At 50.7% G+C, this 18,168-nt stretch overlaps 1 protein-coding gene across 1 annotated transcript; it reads right to left on the bottom strand.

Annotated features, from left to right (window-relative positions):
* Nucleotides 1-2,197: 2,197 nt before the first annotated feature.
* LOC308610471 (Golgi-associated RAB2B interactor protein 3-like) lies at nt 2,198-2,801 on the bottom strand (the record flags this gene model as incomplete). The annotated part of the gene is made up of 2 exons (XM_081259597.1): nt 2,198-2,224; nt 2,271-2,801. The coding sequence occupies 2 exons, from the start codon at nt 2,799-2,801 to the stop codon at nt 2,198-2,200; spliced, it is 558 nt and encodes a 185-aa protein (XP_081115723.1).
* Between the last annotated feature and the right edge of the window lie 15,367 nt (nt 2,802-18,168).

Below are 18,168 nucleotides of genomic sequence, written 5' to 3'. Positions count from 1 at the left end.
TGCTGCTCTCTGGACCATCTGCCCCCGTCGAGGATGTGCTGGCATCATCGGCCAAGACCAGGTTCGTGTCCTGCAAGGATAAGCTGGCAGCACCTGCAGTGTCCTCGCCGGATCCGCTTTCTCCTGGATCCTTGATGGTGGCTCCCGCCAGGCCCATGGTCAACCCTGCCGCTGCTCCTTCGGCGCTTTTCACGGCTGCAGTTGATCCATGGGGGGCACCTGCAATGGCCTCGCCAGATCCGCTTTCTCCTGGATCCTTGATGGTGGCTCCCGCCAGGCCCATGGTCAACCCTGCCGCTGATCCTTCGGCGCTTTTCACGGCTGCAGTTGATCCATGGGGGGCACCTGCAATGGCCTCGCCAGATCCGCTTTCTCCTGGATCCTTGATGGTGGCTCCAGCCAGGCCCATGGCCATTCCTGCCGCTGATCCTTCGGCGCTTTTCACGGCTGCATTTGATCCATGGGGGGCACCTGCAATGGCCTCGCCGGATCCGCTTTCTCCTGGATCCTTGATAATGGCTCCCGCCAGGCCCATGGACATCCCTGCCGCTGATCCTTCGATGCATTTCACGGCTGCAGTTGATCCATGGGGGGGCACCTGCAGTGGCCTCACCGGATCCGCTTTCTCCTGGATCCTTGATGGTGGCTCCCGCCAGACCGGTGGTCATCCCTGCCGCTGATCCTTCGGCGGTTTTCACGGCTGCAGTTGAGACATGGGGGGCACCTGCAATGGCCTCGCTGAATCCGCTTTCTCTTGGATCCTTGATGGTGGCTACAGCCAGGTCCGTGGTCATCCCTGCCGCTGATCCATCGGCGCTTTTCACGGCTGCAGTTGATCCAAGGGGGGCACCTGCAGTGGCCTCGCCGGATCCGCTTTTTCCTGGATCCTTGACCGTGGCTCCCGCCAGGTCCGTGGTCATCCCTGCCGCTGATTCTTCGGAGCTTTTCACGGCTGCACTTGATCTATGGTGGCACCTGCAATGGCCTCGCCGGATCCGCTTTCTCCAGGATCCTTGATGGTGGCTCCTTGATGGTGGCTCCAGCCAGGCCCATGGCCATTCCTGCCACTGTTCCTTCGTCGCTTTTCACGGCGGTAGTAGATCCATGGTGGGTACCTGCAATGGCCTCGCCGGATCTGCTTTCTCCTGGATCCTGGATAATGGCTCCCGCCAGGCCCATGGACAACCCTGCCGCTGATCCTTCGGCGCTTTTCACGCCTGCAGTTGATCCATCGGGGATACCTGCAGTGGCCTCGCCGGATCCGCTTTCTCCTGGATCCTTGATGGTGGCTCCCGCCAGGCCCATGGTCATTCCTCCTGCTGATCCTTCGGCACTTTTTGTGGCTCCAGTCACGTCACGAAGCTTGTGAAGCCCAGCCTCATCCTGATCCCTTTCTCTGTGGAGCTCTGTGGTCTGAGCCAAGGGGAGGAGAATCAGGTAAGTTAGAGATGACAGAAAGTGAGATCTGAACTGTCTGCTCCTCTCTCATCCTGGAGCTGAGCAACTCAAGGGCTTATACTTAGAATAACCTTTGAGATCACCCAGTCTAAGCTCCCATTGGATGCTAGATCCCATCTACTGCACCGCTCTCAAACGGCCACTCCATTTTACTTGAACAGTCCCAGGGTCAGGGAAAGCACTGATACAGTTCTCCATGATACACACTTTAATTTTATACCCTTGTGCTTCTCTCTCTGCAGGACAGACTCCTAGAAGTGGGGTTCCCGGGTCAAGGGATGCACACCTTCTGCATTTTGGTGACTCCACGGGTTGGGCTGATTTGAATCAGCATGTCGGCGTCACGGGGAGACACAATGAAGGAAGGACTTCCTAACTGTGAATGATGTTCCACAACTGATGAGACTACCTGGGCTGGGGTAAGTGTTCAAGAAGAGACCAGACAGTCAGGATGCTGTAGGAGGGATTACAGCCCTGGTGAGGAGACCAGTGCAGCTGATAATGATACCTAAGGTCTCTCTGAAATTCAGCCCTGTGGGACAAGGTGGAGAAGCACTCGGAACCTCTCCAGTGTGGTGAATCCCATAGTGATAGCTCGTTTGTCCCTGACCCTTTTCAACAATAGAAGGTATTTCCCAGGTGAGTCTCAGAGAGCACCAAAGGCTATGAAGGACCAGCTTTGCCCTGCTCTCCCAAAGCACCCTGCCCCGTGTTCTTGAGTCTCTGTGGGTGCTTCCCACTAGGATTTTGGCATCCTCTGTAGTCGCTGCATCTCCAGTTTGGAGCATCGGGGTACTGCTGTAACTGTCTACCGGTGGTCTCAGGATATAGACAAGCTTTTCCCAATGGGAAAAGAGGTCTTTTTGTGCATCGGAAGAGGGGCACAGCTGCAGATAGAAAGTCCGGCCGGTAGCAAGATTCAGGCACAGCTGCTGTTTCTCACGGTTGTGGATGGAGATCTTGACAAACTTCAAGGGAAGCAGCCTGGTGAGCTCTAGGGTCTTCACGGGCTTGCAACCTCTCCCCTTGGTGATCCCGGCGCGTCTGACATGCTCTTCACAGACTTTCGTTGTTCGGGCCAGCAGCATGACGTCAGGTAGTGGGAAGAGGGGGCTGGTGGATGCGACACCCACAGTCACCCTTCGGACGCGGTTGTCTAGGTCAATCAGTTCTCCTTTCTTGCTGACCTGGATAAAGTCGCTCTCAAACATGGGAGCGTACTTGAAAATGTCATACTCTCCTCCCTCGTACAGTTGTCGTTGCAGGACCCCCATGGAGGTCCTCAACACCCCCACTGAACAGTAGCTATTGGCCGTGTAATGAGGTAAACTCTCACTGCTCATGGCTCTCTTCGTTCAAGACAGAGCCACCAGCCACAAATTGAGTCTCGGAGAGAGAGAGGGAACGAAAGCAACTCGTCACCTCCCTGCAGGACTCTGCCAGAGTCTCTTGGCCCGACCATATTTATACCGCAAGTCCTTTGTGACCCGTCACCATCACATCGCACACCCCTTTGTTGAGCCTCCAAGTCCCCACCCCCTTGGGGCAGGCTCACCAGCCTCCCCCTAAACCAACCACCATGTCCATAGGGAACAGGCTGACCCTGCCAGGGTATAGGTGTGGGTAGGCTGGATAGTCTTTCTACTCAAAAGGTTGAGAAAACCCTCCTGCTCTTGTAAATATCTGGGTGGCTTCCAGTCTTGTTGTTGTTACAGATCTCCATCATCTTGGCGCTTCTGCTGAATGATGTCCTGGGGATAAAATCCTGGAAGTGGACCGTGTACTTGCTAAGGGCAGGCATCCTATGGGGATTGCTGTTCTCTGTGCCCCCAGCGTATACAGCCCAGTGCTGGCAGGAACTTAGAAAGAGTGCTGCTACCTGTCAGAGTCCCACTGGTACTGTCATTTCCAGGATATGGAGAATTTTCTCACCCATTTTCTCTTTTCAAGGAGGCTAACTTTTTATATTTGTGGTTTTTTTTTTTTTTACAGTTTTAGAAACTGTTTTTATTGTGAAATACAACACACACTCATGAAAGTGCACAAACCATAAATATATAGCTTAATGAGTAACAAGAAAGTGAGCACCCTTGTAGCTGCCACCCAGAGCAAGAAATAGAACCCGGCCAGCCCCTCTTCTGCATGCTCCCTCCCCACAAAGGGAACCCAACCTTGGCTTCTATTTTTTTTCTTTTCCCCCTTCTTTTTTATTGACAGTGTAGTTGATTTACAAGGTTGTATTCGTTTCTGTTGTGTTAATTTCTGATTCAGTTTCATGTGTATTCTTTGTATATTTCATGTATAGTCTTTTTCCTATTCTTTTCCATTATGGTTTATCACAGGATACTGACTATAGTTCTCTGTGCTCTACAGTAGGACCCTGCTGTTTATCCACCCTGTAGTTTGTATCTGCTAATCCCAAACTCCCAATCCTTCCCCGCCCCCAACCCCACTGAAAACCCCAAGTCTCTTCCCTATGTCTGGGAGTCTGTTTCTGTTTTGCAGATATGTTCATTTGCGTCGTACTTTAGAGTCCACGTATAAGGGCTATCATGTGGTGAGAAATGTTATTTTTTAAATAGGCTTCCCAGGTGATCCTTATGCATGTGAATGTTGGAGAACTACTGTCTTCCACTGTAAAGTTATGGCATACTGGGGCTGAAAGAGGCCCCCCAGACCTCCTAGCCCAGTGGTTTTCCAACTTGGCTGCTGCACAGTAGAATTATTGGGTGAGATTTTTAAAACTCCCGGTGCTGGAGGGCTTACCCCACCTAAATGTCATCAGAATCTCTGGGATTGGGGTCAGGCTATCAATGTTTGTTTGTTTGTTTGTTTTGAAGCTCCCCAGGGAACTCCCAACATACAACCAAGGGTAAGAATCACTGCAGCGGTCCAATCCATTGGTTTTACAGTTGGGGACCCCGTGGCTGCCCACAGAGGTACCATTACAGAGAGGCAGAGTGACCCAGGAGAGTCAGTGGCCCAGACAGGATAGGAACTCAGATTTCCTGACTCCTCGTTGGTGCTGCTTCTACCATAAAGATTGTGTCCCTTTGTTGAGCCAATGACAACCCTGATCCCCCCCGTGTTCTGTTTTACCCTACACAAAGTAAAATAACTCCCAATGGTTTCATTTCCTTACAAGCCAGAGAGAGTTTCTGTTTTCATAAGGTGAACCTCTGACCCCAGCTATGGCCTAAAGCTCAGCCCCGGCTGCAGACTTGTCCTCCCTCCACCCTACGTGCCCTGGAGAAGCCTTGCTGGGAAAACAGGCTTCTCTTTCGGGCAGTGGCTATGCACGTGTGACCTGCGAGCAAGCGACCAAAACCTTTTTCTGTGCTTATTTCCTTGCCTTCTACAGAGTGCCCATAACCAAACCAAAGGGCTTTGCTGAGAAAAGGATGGTTTTTCCATAACATAGCCTCGTGCTAGGCACAGCACGGCACAGACACCCCGTAAATACTTGATGAATTCAGTAATTAATTCAGCAACGCAAGTTTACACATCACGCAGTCACCTCCCCCAGCTTATCTTCTCCCCAAACTATATTTACATAGTAAATCTTATTTCCAAAGATTCGCAACCTCGCAATGAACATTTCTGTATAGTGCATCTATTTCCAGCCCTAGTGAATGGCTGAATGATACTTAATACCTATCTTGTACAACAAAATTTTGATTCTGGGGTCTCAGGCCAAAGCACAATTCGCATCACAGAAGTCACTGTCAAGTCCCTACCAGGCGAGGGGACATAGAAAACACAAGATAGCATTTCTTTTGGAGTTGTACGGTTTCCTTTATTAAAGAAAGTAGGAACTGCCTCTCTAGGGAAGGACCCAAGCCAACCGGGGCTTTGTCTACCTCCCAGTGGTCATGTGTGAGCCTTGGTGCTGAATCAGGAGTGACTGAAGCGCCTAAAGAAGGAGAGGATCTCACTGGATGCCTTACTTAGAGTCCCCGAACTGGTGGCGGGCTGGCTCTTCCTCCGTCTGCGAGCTGTCCTCCCCTCCTTGGTCAACTTTGGGGTTTTCATGGCCGCATGAGGACCAGTGGGAGGATGCTTTCTGGGTCTTGTCCCCTCGTGTCCTGTGGTGACCTTCACCTGTCCTGCGGTGATGGGAACTTTTCCTCGATGAAGACGTGTCCTTCTTTCCTTTTTTTCCTTCCAGGCTTCATCCCTGGGGTGGGAGACCTTCTGGCTTCCATCCCCTTCAGACGTGTAGCCTTCGCTCTGCAAGGTGGAGACCACGGGGGCTGCGACCTTCCCTTCAGCTCTTCCAGCAGCAGGCTTGCTGGTTGTGACTGCACCTGGCAACACCATGCTCATGCTGCTCTCTGGACCATCTGCCCCCGTCGAGGATGTGCTGGCAACATCCGCCGAGACCAGGCTCGTGTCCTGCAGGGATAGGCTGGCAGCACCTGCAGTGGCCTGGCCGGATCCGCTTTCTCCTGGATCCTCGATGGTGGCTCCCGCCAGGCCCACGGTCATCCCTGCCGCCGATCCTTCGGCGCCTTTCAGGGCTGCAGGTGACCCACGGGGGGCATGATGGATTCCCTCTCCCCCCACATAAGCACAAGACGTGGCTCCAGTCACGTCACGAAGCTTGCGAAGCCCAACCTCATCCTGATCCCTTTCTCTGTGGAGCTCTGTGGTCTGAGCCAAGGGGAGGAGAGACAGGTAAGATAGAGATGACAGAAAGTGAGCTCAGAACTGTCCGCTCCTCTCTCATCCTGGAGCTGAGCAACTCAAGGCCTTATACTTAGAATAACCTTTGAAATCACCCAGTCTAAGCTCCCATTGGATGCAAGACCCCATCTACTGCACCCCTGTCAAACGGCCACTCCACTGTACTTGAACAGTCCCAGGGCCAGGGAGAGCACTGATACAATTCTCCATGATGCTATGCACTTTAACTTTATACCCTTGTGCTTCTCTCCCTGCAGGACAGATTCCTAGAAGTGGGGTTCCTGGGTCAAGGGATGCACACCTTCTACATTTTGGTGACTCCACGGGTTGGGCTGATTTGAGTCAGCATGTCGGAGTCCCGGGGAGACACAATGAAGGAAGGACTTCCTAGCTGTGAATGACGTTCCCCACCTGCTGAGACTACCTGGGCTGGGGTAAGTGTTCAGGAAGAGAGCAGACAGTCAGGATGCTGTAGGAGGGATTACAGCCCTGGTGATGAGACCAGTGCAGCCGAGATGATACCTAAGGTCTCTCTGAAATTCGGCCTCGTGGGACAAGGTGGAGAAGCACTCGGAACCTCTCCCGTGTGGGGACTCCCGTAGTGATAGCTCGTTTGTCCCTGACCCTTTTCAACGGTAGAAGGTATTTCCCAGGCGAGTCTCAGAGAGCACCAAAGGCTATGAAGGACCAGCTTTGCCCTGCTCTCCCAAAGCACCCTGCCCCGTGTTCTTGAGTCCCTGTCGGTGCTTACCACTAGGATGTTGGCATCCTCTGTAGTCGCTGCATCTCCAGTTTGGAGCATCGGGGTACTGCTGTAACTGTCTACCGGTGGTCTCAGGATATAGACAAGCTTTTCCCAATAGGAAAAGAGGTCTTCTTGTGCGTCGGAAGAGGGGCACAGCTGCAGGTAGAAAGTCCGGCCGGTAGCAAGATTCAGGCACAGCTGCTGTTTCTCCCGGTTGTGGATGGAGATCTTGACAAACTTCAAGGGGAGCAGCCTGGTGAGCTCTAGGGTCTTCACGGGCTTGCAACCTCTCCCCTTGGTGACCCCGGCACAGACTCTCCTTGGTCGGGCCAGCAGCATGACGTCAGGTAGCGGGAAGAGGGGGCTGGTGGATGCGACGCCCACAGTCACCGTTCGGACGCGGTTGTCTAGGTCAATCAGTTCTCCTTCCTTGCTGACCTGGATAAAGTCGCTCTCCAACATGGGAGCGTGCTTGAAAATGTCATACTCTCCTCCCTCGTACAGTTGTCGTTGCAGGACCCCCATGGAGGTCCTCGACATCCCCACTGAACAGTAGCTGTTGGCCGTGTAATGAGGTAAACTCTCACTGCTCATGGCTCTCTTCGTTCAAGACAGAGCCACCAGCCACAAACTGAGTCTCGGAGGGAGAGAGAGAGAGGGAACGAAAGCACCTCGTCACCTCCCTGCAGGACTCTGCCAGAGTCTCTTGACCCGACCCTATTTATACCGCAAGCCCTTTGTGACCCGTCACCATCGCATCACACACCCCTTTGTTGAGCGTCCAAGCCCCCACCCCCTTGGGGCAGGCTCACCAGCCTCCCCCTAAACCAACCACCACGTCCATAGGGAAGAGGCTGACCCTGCCAGGGTATAGGTGTGGGTAGGCTGGATAGTCTTTCTACTCAAAAGGTTGAGAAAACCCTCCTGCTCTTGTAAATATCTGGGTGGCTTCCAGTCTTGTTGTTGTTACAGATCTCCATCATCTTGGCGCTTCTGCTGAATGATGTCCTGGGGATAAAATCCTGGAAGTGGACCGTGTACTTGCTAAGGGCAGGCATCCTATGGGGATTGCTGTTCTCTGTGCCCCCAGCGTATACAGCCCAGTGCTGGCAGGAACTTAGAAAGAGTGCTGCTACCTGTCAGAGTCCCACTGGTACTGTCATTTCCAGGATATGGAGAATTTTCTCACCCATTTTCTCTTTTCAAGGAGGCTAACTTTTGTTTATATTTATATTTATATTTCTTACAGTTTTAGAAACTTTTTATTGTGAAATATAACACACATTCATGAAAGTGCAGAAAGCATAAATATAGCTTAATGAGTAACAAGAAAGTGAACACCCTTGTAGCTGCCACCCAGAGCAAGAAATAGATCCCTGCCAGCCCCTCTTCTGCATGCTCCCTCCCCACAAAGGTAACCCAAACTTGGATTGTATTTATTTTCTTTTCCTTCTTCTTTTTTATTAATGTATAGTTGATTTACAATGTTGTGTTAATTTGTGTTGTGTTAATTTCTTCGGTTAATTTCTGATTCAGTTTTTTGTATACATACATTCTTTTTCCTATTCTTTTCCATTATGGTTTATCACAGGATACTGAATATAGTTCTCTGTGCTCTACAGTAGGACCCTGCTGTTTATCCATCCTGTAGTTTGTATCTGCTAATCCCAAACTCCCAATCCTTCCCTCCTTGACCCCTGCTTGTTTTTTTGTTTGTTTTTTTTTTTTTTTTGCGGTACGCGGGCCTCTCACTGTTGTGGCCTCTCTCGTTGCGGAGCACAGGCTCCGGAGCCATGGCTCACGGGCCCAGCCGCTCCGCGGCATGTGGGGCCCTCCCGGACCGGGGCACGAACCCGTGTCCCCTGTGTCGGCAGGCGGACTCCCAACCACTGCGCCACCAGGGAAGCCCGAAGCTGAGCTCTTGAACTGGAGTGACCCTTCCGAGAGGGTCTGTGTTGGGCTACGACGGCCTGACCTTCACACTCCACATCAATCATTTCTTGCCGTGCACCTCGGGTGAGGAACCCAGGCAATTTCCAAACTCACTGCCAGCTGAAGGCTTTCTGTGGGATGCACCCCCAGCAGCTGGGGCCACAAGTCCTTCGTTGAAGAAATGCACCCCACGTGGATATTTCAAATGGAACGGTGTCTTTCAAAGCATACCCTCCAATCTCCTCATTATATAGATCCTGTGGCCCCAAATAGGAAGTAACATAAAGTCCCATATTAACAACCCCCCCAGCCAAATACTTCTTTTCACAGAAACCACAGTACCCTCCACAAAGTGCACATTTGATCAGGCCACTCCCCTCTTGAAAACATATCATGGCTTTGCATCACTCCAAGGTCAGAAATCAAACTCCTTTAAATGGACCTCAAAGCCTTGCATGGCGTGGCCCCTGCTGTGTTCCCCAGCATCACATCACGCTTGCTGTGCCAGCCACGACACTGCCTTCAATATGCCTCCCACCGTAGCACATCTTCAACAATCCTGTGAATGACCTTATTTTGCTGTAGGGAAAAAAACCCTTTCTAGTATGTATGTGTGTTGCCAGACTTGAAGTTTGGGACATTGGTCAGTTTGTAATCAACCATCCATTGCGTAATTGCACTTGCAGCTGCAGAATTGCTACCACGGTGATGAATATTGCTGTCCAAAATATTGGCCTTTATCTGATAGGGTGTACTGACTTGATACCCAAATTGATGTCTCCCTCCAGAGGAAGATGCCTGTTGCTTTGAAATACGTAGGTATCTGTGCATGTGTCTCTTGATGAACCGTCAAGATAGAAAAGGAAATCCAGAGCAAGTGCCAGGCAGGGCACGTTGCGGTGGGCAAGTCCCCACCTCCACTTTACTACTGCACTGGAGGTGTAAATTGTGTCAACTGTGGGTCTGCTCAGCTAACGCCCTGCATAGTGGACTAACTAGGTTCACGTTAAAGAAGTCCTTTGGGGTGAGGGAGTGAGAATGCCTAATACAGGCTAAGAAAGACAAAAGGTAAAGCCAAGGGTACAGAATCCTAAGATGAAGCTGTTTTAAGTAGGCTGATTCAGCCTCTGGCATGGTGAAAATCTGGGGCTCTGAGTCAAAGGCTTTGGAAAGAGTTCCCCTTTATCTCCCTCCTCTACCCCGTAACTCCTCACATTTCCGGAAGGCTTCCCCCAAACCCCTCTCAGGTCTTAGAGAACATGGCTCTTTCTCTCCTCTTACCAAGACCCACTGCTTCAAGAGGTAACTCCCAGGACACATTGATCCCCACAATCTATTGGTCTTTGTGTATCGGAAATCACAAGATGGGATTTTCCAGCCACCCACCAGAGCAACTGAGAAGGGCTTCCTCTCATCCTCCCAAGCTACCACTCCTCCCAGAATCCGTATCTTATTTCTCACCTCCTCCACCTCTACCACTTAATTTGCTCTGCAGAGAAAGTCCCTAAGTTTTACTGGAAACCCAACTTCCATCCTAGTAGACCCTGTTGTCACAGAAGGGAATGAGCAGAGAATTGCAAGGCTAGCAGATGACTCCCCGGTTCATACAAAGACACATGGGGCTTCCCTGGTGGCGCAGTGGTTGGGAGTCCGCCTGCCGATGCAGGGGGCACGGGTTCGTGTCCCTGTCCGGGAAGATCCTACATGCCGTGGAGCCGCTGGGCCCGTGAGCCATGGCCGCTGAGCCTGTGCGTCCGGAGCCTGTGCTCCGCAATGGGAGAGGCCACAGCAGCGAGAGGCCCGCATACCGCAAAAAAAAAAAAAACCGCAAAACAAAAAACACACATGGTTCTCAGAGGCATTCTTCTCAAATCCGACGGTTGTTAACTGTTATCAACAGTTACTCTAATCCAACTGTCATCAAGTGTTGTTAACAATTTAATGATTTTCATGGACTCATGAAATTTATTTACAACTTTTTTTTAAACTGGAAAGACTTTTTTATGATGGACATTTAAAAATGCATAATCTCAGTATGAAATGAGATTTCATAATCTCATTTATGATTTTTTTTATTTTTAGAATCGCTTTCCACATGCATACATAATTTGCATAGTTCATCAGTACAGAGCATTTTGGATTATTCTGTTATTCCTTAGCAATATATCTAAACCTTTCTTGTGTTCCTGGATAGTGAGTATTTATGTCCCTTAGTTTCTTTATGTTATAGTTCTTGAAAGATACCTTTCAGACTTTGTCATCCATCTCTTGTGCATATATTGAAAGGAAAACAACAGTGAAACAAATTGGTTGAGATATTTCTAAGGCAGTGACTGCCACTTGGCTGACAGCAGTATAAGAATCATCCTGATGTCAGAGACGTTAAAATAAAATGGAAACGATAATACATTCCCATGGACATACCGCTTTGCATAATAGCTTTTCCTCCCAGACCATCCCTCCCTTGTTTTGACCCTACAGAAATCCAGTATTGTGAATTTTGTGTTTATCATGTCCTTGTTTTTTTCTCCCCTTTTAGCAAATGTGTGCTAAACATGGAAGCCAACCGGGGCTTTGTCTGCCTCTCAATGGTCATGTGTGAGCCTTGTTTCTGAACCAGGAATGACTCTGAAGCTCCTAAAGAAGGAGAGGATCTTACTGGATGTCTTACTTAGAGTCCCTGAACTGGTGGCGGACTGGCTGTTCCTCAGTTTGCGAGCTGTCCTCCCGTCCTTTGTCAACTTTGGAGTTTCCATGGCCAGATGAGGACCAGTGGGAGGATGATTTCTGGGTCTTGTCCCCTCCTGTCCTGTGGTGACCTTCACGTGTCCTGCGGTGATGGGAACTTTTCCTCGATGAAGACGTGTCCTTCTTTTCTTTTTTTCTCTCCAGGCTTCATCCCTGGGGTGGAAGCCCTTCTGGCTTCCATCCCGTTCAGACATGTAGCCTTCGGTCTGCAAGGTGGAGACCACGGGGTCTGCGACCTTCCCTTCAGCTCTTCCAGCAGCAGGCTTGCTGGTTGTGACTGCAACTGGCAACACCATGCTCATGCTGCTCTCTGGACCATCTGCCCCCGTCGAGGATGTGCTGGCATCATCGGCCAAGACCAGGTTCGTGTCCTGCAAGGATAAGCTGGCAGCACCTGCAGTGTCCTCGCCGGATCCGCTTTCTCCTGGATCCTTGATGGTGGCTCCCGCCAGGCCCATGGTCAACCCTGCCGCTGCTCCTTCGGCGCTTTTCACGGCTGCAGTTGATCCATGGGGGGCACCTGCAATGGCCTCGCCAGATCCGCTTTCTCCTGGATCCTTGATGGTGGCTCCCGCCAGGCCCATGGTCAACCCTGCCGCTGATCCTTCGGCGCTTTTCACGGCTGCAGTTGATCCATGGGGGGCACCTGCAATGGCCTCGCCAGATCCGCTTTCTCCTGGATCCTTGATGGTGGCTCCAGCCAGGCCCATGGCCATTCCTGCCGCTGATCCTTCGGCGCTTTTCACGGCTGCAGTTGATCCATGGGGGGCACCTGCAATGGCCTCGCCGGATCCGCTTTCTCCTGGATCCTTGATAATGGCTCCCGCCAGGCCCATGGACATCCCTGCCGCTGATCCTTCGATGCATTTCACGGCTGCAGTTGATCCATGGGGGGGCACCTGCAGTGGCCTCACCGGATCCGCTTTCTCCTGGATCCTTGATGGTGGCTCCCGCCAGACCGGTGGTCATCCCTGCCGCTGATCCTTCGGCGGTTTTCACGGCTGCAGTTGAGACATGGGGGGCACCTGCAATGGCCTCGCTGAATCCGCTTTCTCTTGGATCCTTGATGGTGGCTACAGCCAGGTCCGTGGTCATCCCTGCCGCTGATCCATCGGCGCTTTTCACGGCTGCAGTTGATCCAAGGGGGGCACCTGCAGTGGCCTCGCCGGATCCGCTTTTTCCTGGATCCTTGACCGTGGCTCCCGCCAGGTCCGTGGTCATCCCTGCCGCTGATTCTTCGGAGCTTTTCACGGCTGCACTTGATCTATGGTGGCACCTGCAATGGCCTCGCCGGATCCGCTTTCTCCAGGATCCTTGATGGTGGCTCCTTGATGGTGGCTCCAGCCAGGCCCATGGCCATTCCTGCCACTGTTCCTTCGTCGCTTTTCACGGCGGTAGTAGATCCATGGTGGGTACCTGCAATGGCCTCGCCGGATCTGCTTTCTCCTGGATCCTGGATAATGGCTCCCGCCAGGCCCATGGACAACCCTGCCGCTGATCCTTCGGCGCTTTTCACGCCTGCAGTTGATCCATCGGGGATACCTGCAGTGGCCTCGCCGGATCCGCTTTCTCCTGGATCCTTGATGGTGGCTCCCGCCAGGCCCATGGTCATTCCTCCTGCTGATCCTTCGGCACTTTTTGTGGCTCCAGTCACGTCACGAAGCTTGTGAAGCCCAGCCTCATCCTGATCCCTTTCTCTGTGGAGCTCTGTGGTCTGAGCCAAGGGGAGGAGAATCAGGTAAGTTAGAGATGACAGAAAGTGAGATCTGAACTGTCTGCTCCTCTCTCATCCTGGAGCTGAGCAACTCAAGGGCTTATACTTAGAATAACCTTTGAGATCACCCAGTCTAAGCTCCCATTGGATGCTAGATCCCATCTACTGCACCGCTCTCAAACGGCCACTCCATTTTACTTGAACAGTCCCAGGGTCAGGGAAAGCACTGATACAGTTCTCCATGATACACACTTTAATTTTATACCCTTGTGCTTCTCTCTCTGCAGGACAGACTCCTAGAAGTGGGGTTCCCGGGTCAAGGGATGCACACCTTCTGCATTTTGGTGACTCCACGGGTTGGGCTGATTTGAATCAGCATGTCGGCGTCACGGGGAGACACAATGAAGGAAGGACTTCCTAACTGTGAATGATGTTCCACAACTGATGAGACTACCTGGGCTGGGGTAAGTGTTCAAGAAGAGACCAGACAGTCAGGATGCTGTAGGAGGGATTACAGCCCTGGTGAGGAGACCAGTGCAGCTGATAATGATACCTAAGGTCTCTCTGAAATTCAGCCCTGTGGGACAAGGTGGAGAAGCACTCGGAACCTCTCCAGTGTGGTGAATCCCATAGTGATAGCTCGTTTGTCCCTGACCCTTTTCAACAATAGAAGGTATTTCCCAGGTGAGTCTCAGAGAGCACCAAAGGCTATGAAGGACCAGCTTTGCCCTGCTCTCCCAAAGCACCCTGCCCCGTGTTCTTGAGTCTCTGTGGGTGCTTCCCACTAGGATTTTGGCATCCTCTGTAGTCGCTGCATCTCCAGTTTGGAGCATCGGGGTACTGCTGTAACTGTCTACCGGTGGTCTCAGGATATAGACAAGCTTTTCCCAATGGGAAAAGAGGTCTTTTTGTGCATCGGAAGAGGGGCACAGCTGCAGATAGAAAGTCCGGCCGGTAGCAAGATTCAGGCACAGCTGCTGTTTCTCACGGTTGTGGATGGAGATCTTGACAAACTTCAAGGGAAGCAGCCTGGTGAGCTCTAGGGTCTTCACGGGCTTGCAACCTCTCCCCTTGGTGATCCCGGCGCGTCTGACATGCTCTTCACAGACTTTCGTTGTTCGGGCCAGCAGCATGACGTCAGGTAGTGGGAAGAGGGGGCTGGTGGATGCGACACCCACAGTCACCCTTCGGACGCGGTTGTCTAGGTCAATCAGTTCTCCTTTCTTGCTGACCTGGATAAAGTCGCTCTCAAACATGGGAGCGTACTTGAAAATGTCATACTCTCCTCCCTCGTACAGTTGTCGTTGCAGGACCCCCATGGAGGTCCTCAACACCCCCACTGAACAGTAGCTATTGGCCGTGTAATGAGGTAAACTCTCACTGCTCATGGCTCTCTTCGTTCAAGACAGAGCCACCAGCCACAAATTGAGTCTCGGAGAGAGAGAGGGAACGAAAGCAACTCGTCACCTCCCTGCAGGACTCTGCCAGAGTCTCTTGGCCCGACCATATTTATACCGCAAGTCCTTTGTGACCCGTCACCATCACATCGCACACCCCTTTGTTGAGCCTCCAAGTCCCCACCCCCTTGGGGCAGGCTCACCAGCCTCCCCCTAAACCAACCACCATGTCCATAGGGAACAGGCTGACCCTGCCAGGGTATAGGTGTGGGTAGGCTGGATAGTCTTTCTACTCAAAAGGTTGAGAAAACCCTCCTGCTTTTGTAAATATCTGGGTGGTTTCCAGTCTTGTTGTTGTTACAAATCTCCCTGCAGGGGTCATCTTCGTGCTTCTGCTGAATGATGTCCTGGGGATAAAATCCTGGAAGTGGACTGTGTACTTGCTAAGGGCAGGCATCCTATGGGAATTGCTGTTCTCTGTGTCCCCAGCGTATATAGCACAGTGCTGGCAGGAACTTAGAAAGAGTGCTACGTGTCAGAGTCCCACTGGTACTGTCATTTCCAGGATATGGAGAATTTTCTCACCCATTTTCTCTTTTCAAGGAGGCTAACTTTTGTTTATATTTATATTTATATTTATATTTTTTACAGTTTTAGAAACTTTTTATTGTGAAATATAACACACATTCATGAAAGTGCAGAAAGCATAAATATAGCTTAATGAGTAACAAGAAAGTGAACACCCTTGTAGCTGCCACCCAGAGCAAGAAATAGAACCCTGCCAGCCCCTCTTCTGCATGCTCCCTCCCCACAAAGGTAACCCAAACTTGGATTGTATTTATTTTCTTTTCCTTCTTCTTTTTTATTGATGTATAGTTGATTTACAATGTTGTGTTAATTTGTGTTGTGTTAATTTCTTCGGTTAATTTCTGATTCAGTTTTTTGTATACATACATTCTTTTTCCTATTCTTTTCCATTATGGTTTATCACAGGATACTGAATATAGTTCTCTGTGCTCTACAGTAGGACCCTGCTGTTTATCCATCCTGTAGTTTGTATCTGCTAATCCCAAACTCCCAATCCTTCCCTCCTTGACCCCTGCTTGTTTTTTTGTTTTTTTTTTTTTTTTTTTTTTGCGGTACGCGGGCCTCTCACTGTTGTGGCCTCTCTCGTTGCGGAGCACAGGCTCCGGAGCCATGGCTCACGGGCCCAGCCGCTCCGCGGCATGTGGGGCCCTCCCGGACCGGGGCACGAACCCGTGTCCCCTGTGTCGGCAGGCAGACTCCCAACCACTGCGCCACCAGGGAAGCCCGAAGCTGAGCTCTTGAACTGGAGTGACCCTTCCGAGAGGGTCTGTGTTGGGCTACGACGGCCTGACCTTCACACTCCACATCAATCATTTCTTGCCGTGCACCTTGGGTGAGGAACCCAGGCAATTTCCAAACTCACTGCCAGCTGAAGGCTTTCTGTGGGATGCACCCCCAGCAGCTGGGGCCACAAGTCCTTCGTTGAAGAAATGCACCCCACGTGGATATTTCAAATGGAACGGTGTCTTTCAAAGCATACCCTCCAATCTCCTCATTATATAGATCCTGTGGCCCCAAATAGGAAGTAACATAAAGTCCCATATTAACAACCCCCCCAGCCAAATACTTCTTTTCACAGAAACCACAGTACCCTCCACAAAGTGCACATTTGATCAGGCCACTCCCCTCTTGAAAACATATCATGGCTTTGCATCACTCCAAGGTCAGAAATCAAACTCCTTTAAATGGACCTCAAAGCCTTGCATGGCGTGGCCCCTGCTGTGTTCCCCAGCATCACATCACGCTTGCTGTGCCAGCCACGACACTGCCTTCAATATGCCTCCCACCGTAGCACATCTTCAACAATCCTGTGAATGACCTTATTTTGCTGTAGGGAAAAAAACCCTTTCTAGTATGTATGTGTGTTGCCAGACTTGAAGTTTGGGACATTGGTTAGTTTGTAATCAACCATCCATTGCGTAATTGCACTTGCAGCTGCAGAATTGCTACCACGGTGATGAATATTGCTGTCCAAAATATTGGCCTTTATCTGATAGGGTGTACTGACTTGATACCCAAATTGATGTCTCCCTCCAGAAGAAGATGCCTGTTGCTTTGAAATACGTAGGTATCTGTGCATGTGTCTCTTGATGAACCGTCAAGATAGAAAAGGAAATCCAGAGCAAGTGCCAGGCAGGGCACGTTGCGGTGGGCAAGTCCCCACCTCCACTTTACTACTGCACTGGAGGTGTAAATTGTGTCAACTGTGGGTCTGCTCAGCTAACGCCCTGCATAGTGGACTAACTAGGTTCACGTTAAAGAAGTCCTTTGGGGTGAGGGAGTGAGAATGCCTAATACAGGCTAAGAAAGACAAAAGGTAAAGCCAAGGGTACAGAATCCTAAGATGAAGCTGTTTTAAGTAGGCTGATTCAGCCTCTGGCATAGTGAAAATCTGGGGCTCTGAGTCAAAGGCTTTGGAAAGAGTTCCCCTTTATCTCCCTCCTCTACCCCGTAACTCCTCACATTTCCGGAAGGCTTCCCCCAAACCCCTCTCAGGTCTTAGAGAACATGGCTCTTTCTCTCCTCTTACCAAGACCCACTGCTTCAAGAGGTAACTCCCAGGACACATTGATCCCCACAATCTATTGGTCTTTGTGTATCGGAAATCACAAGATGGGATTTTCCAGCCACCCACCAGAGCAACTGAGAAGGGCTTCCTCTCATCCTCCCAAGCTACCACTCCTCCCAGAATCCGTATCTTATTTCTCACCTCCTCCACCTCTACCACTTAATTTGCTCTGCAGAGAAAGTCCCTAAGTTTTACTGGAAACCCAACTTCCATCCTAGTAGACCCTGTTGTCACAGAAGGGAATGAGCAGAGAATTGCAAGGCTAGCAGATGACTCCCCGGTTCATACAAAGACACATGGGGCTTCCCTGGTGGCGCAGTGGTTGGGAGTCCGCCTGCCGATGCAGGGGGCACGGGTTCGTGTCCCTGTCCGGGAAGATCCTACATGCCGTGGAGCCGCTGGGCCCGTGAGCCATGGCCGCTGAGCCTGTGCGTCCGGAGCCTGTGCTCCGCAATGGGAGAGGCCACAGCAGCGAGAGGCCCGCATACCGCAAAAAAAAAAAAACCGCAAAACAAAAAACACACATGGTTCTCAGAGGCATTCTTCTCAAATCCGACGGTTGTTAACTGTTATCAACAGTTACTCTAATCCAACTGTCATCAAGTGTTGTTAACAATTTAATGATTTTCATGGACTCATGAAATTTATTTACAACTTTTTTTTAAACTGGAAAGACTTTTTTATGATGGACATTTAAAAATGCATAATCTCAGTATGAAATGAGATTTCATAATCTCATTTATGATTTTTTTTATTTTTAGAATCGCTTTCCACATGCATACATAATTTGCATAGTTCATCAGTACAGAGCATTTTGGATTATTCTGTTATT

The sequence above is a fragment of the Mesoplodon bidens genome (assembly GCF_964165515.1).
Source record: "Mesoplodon bidens genome assembly, contig: HAP1_SCAFFOLD_873, whole genome shotgun sequence".
Classification (NCBI taxonomy): Eukaryota; Metazoa; Chordata; class Mammalia; order Artiodactyla; family Ziphiidae; genus Mesoplodon; species Mesoplodon bidens.
This window is presented reverse-complemented; position numbering and strand designations above follow the sequence as displayed.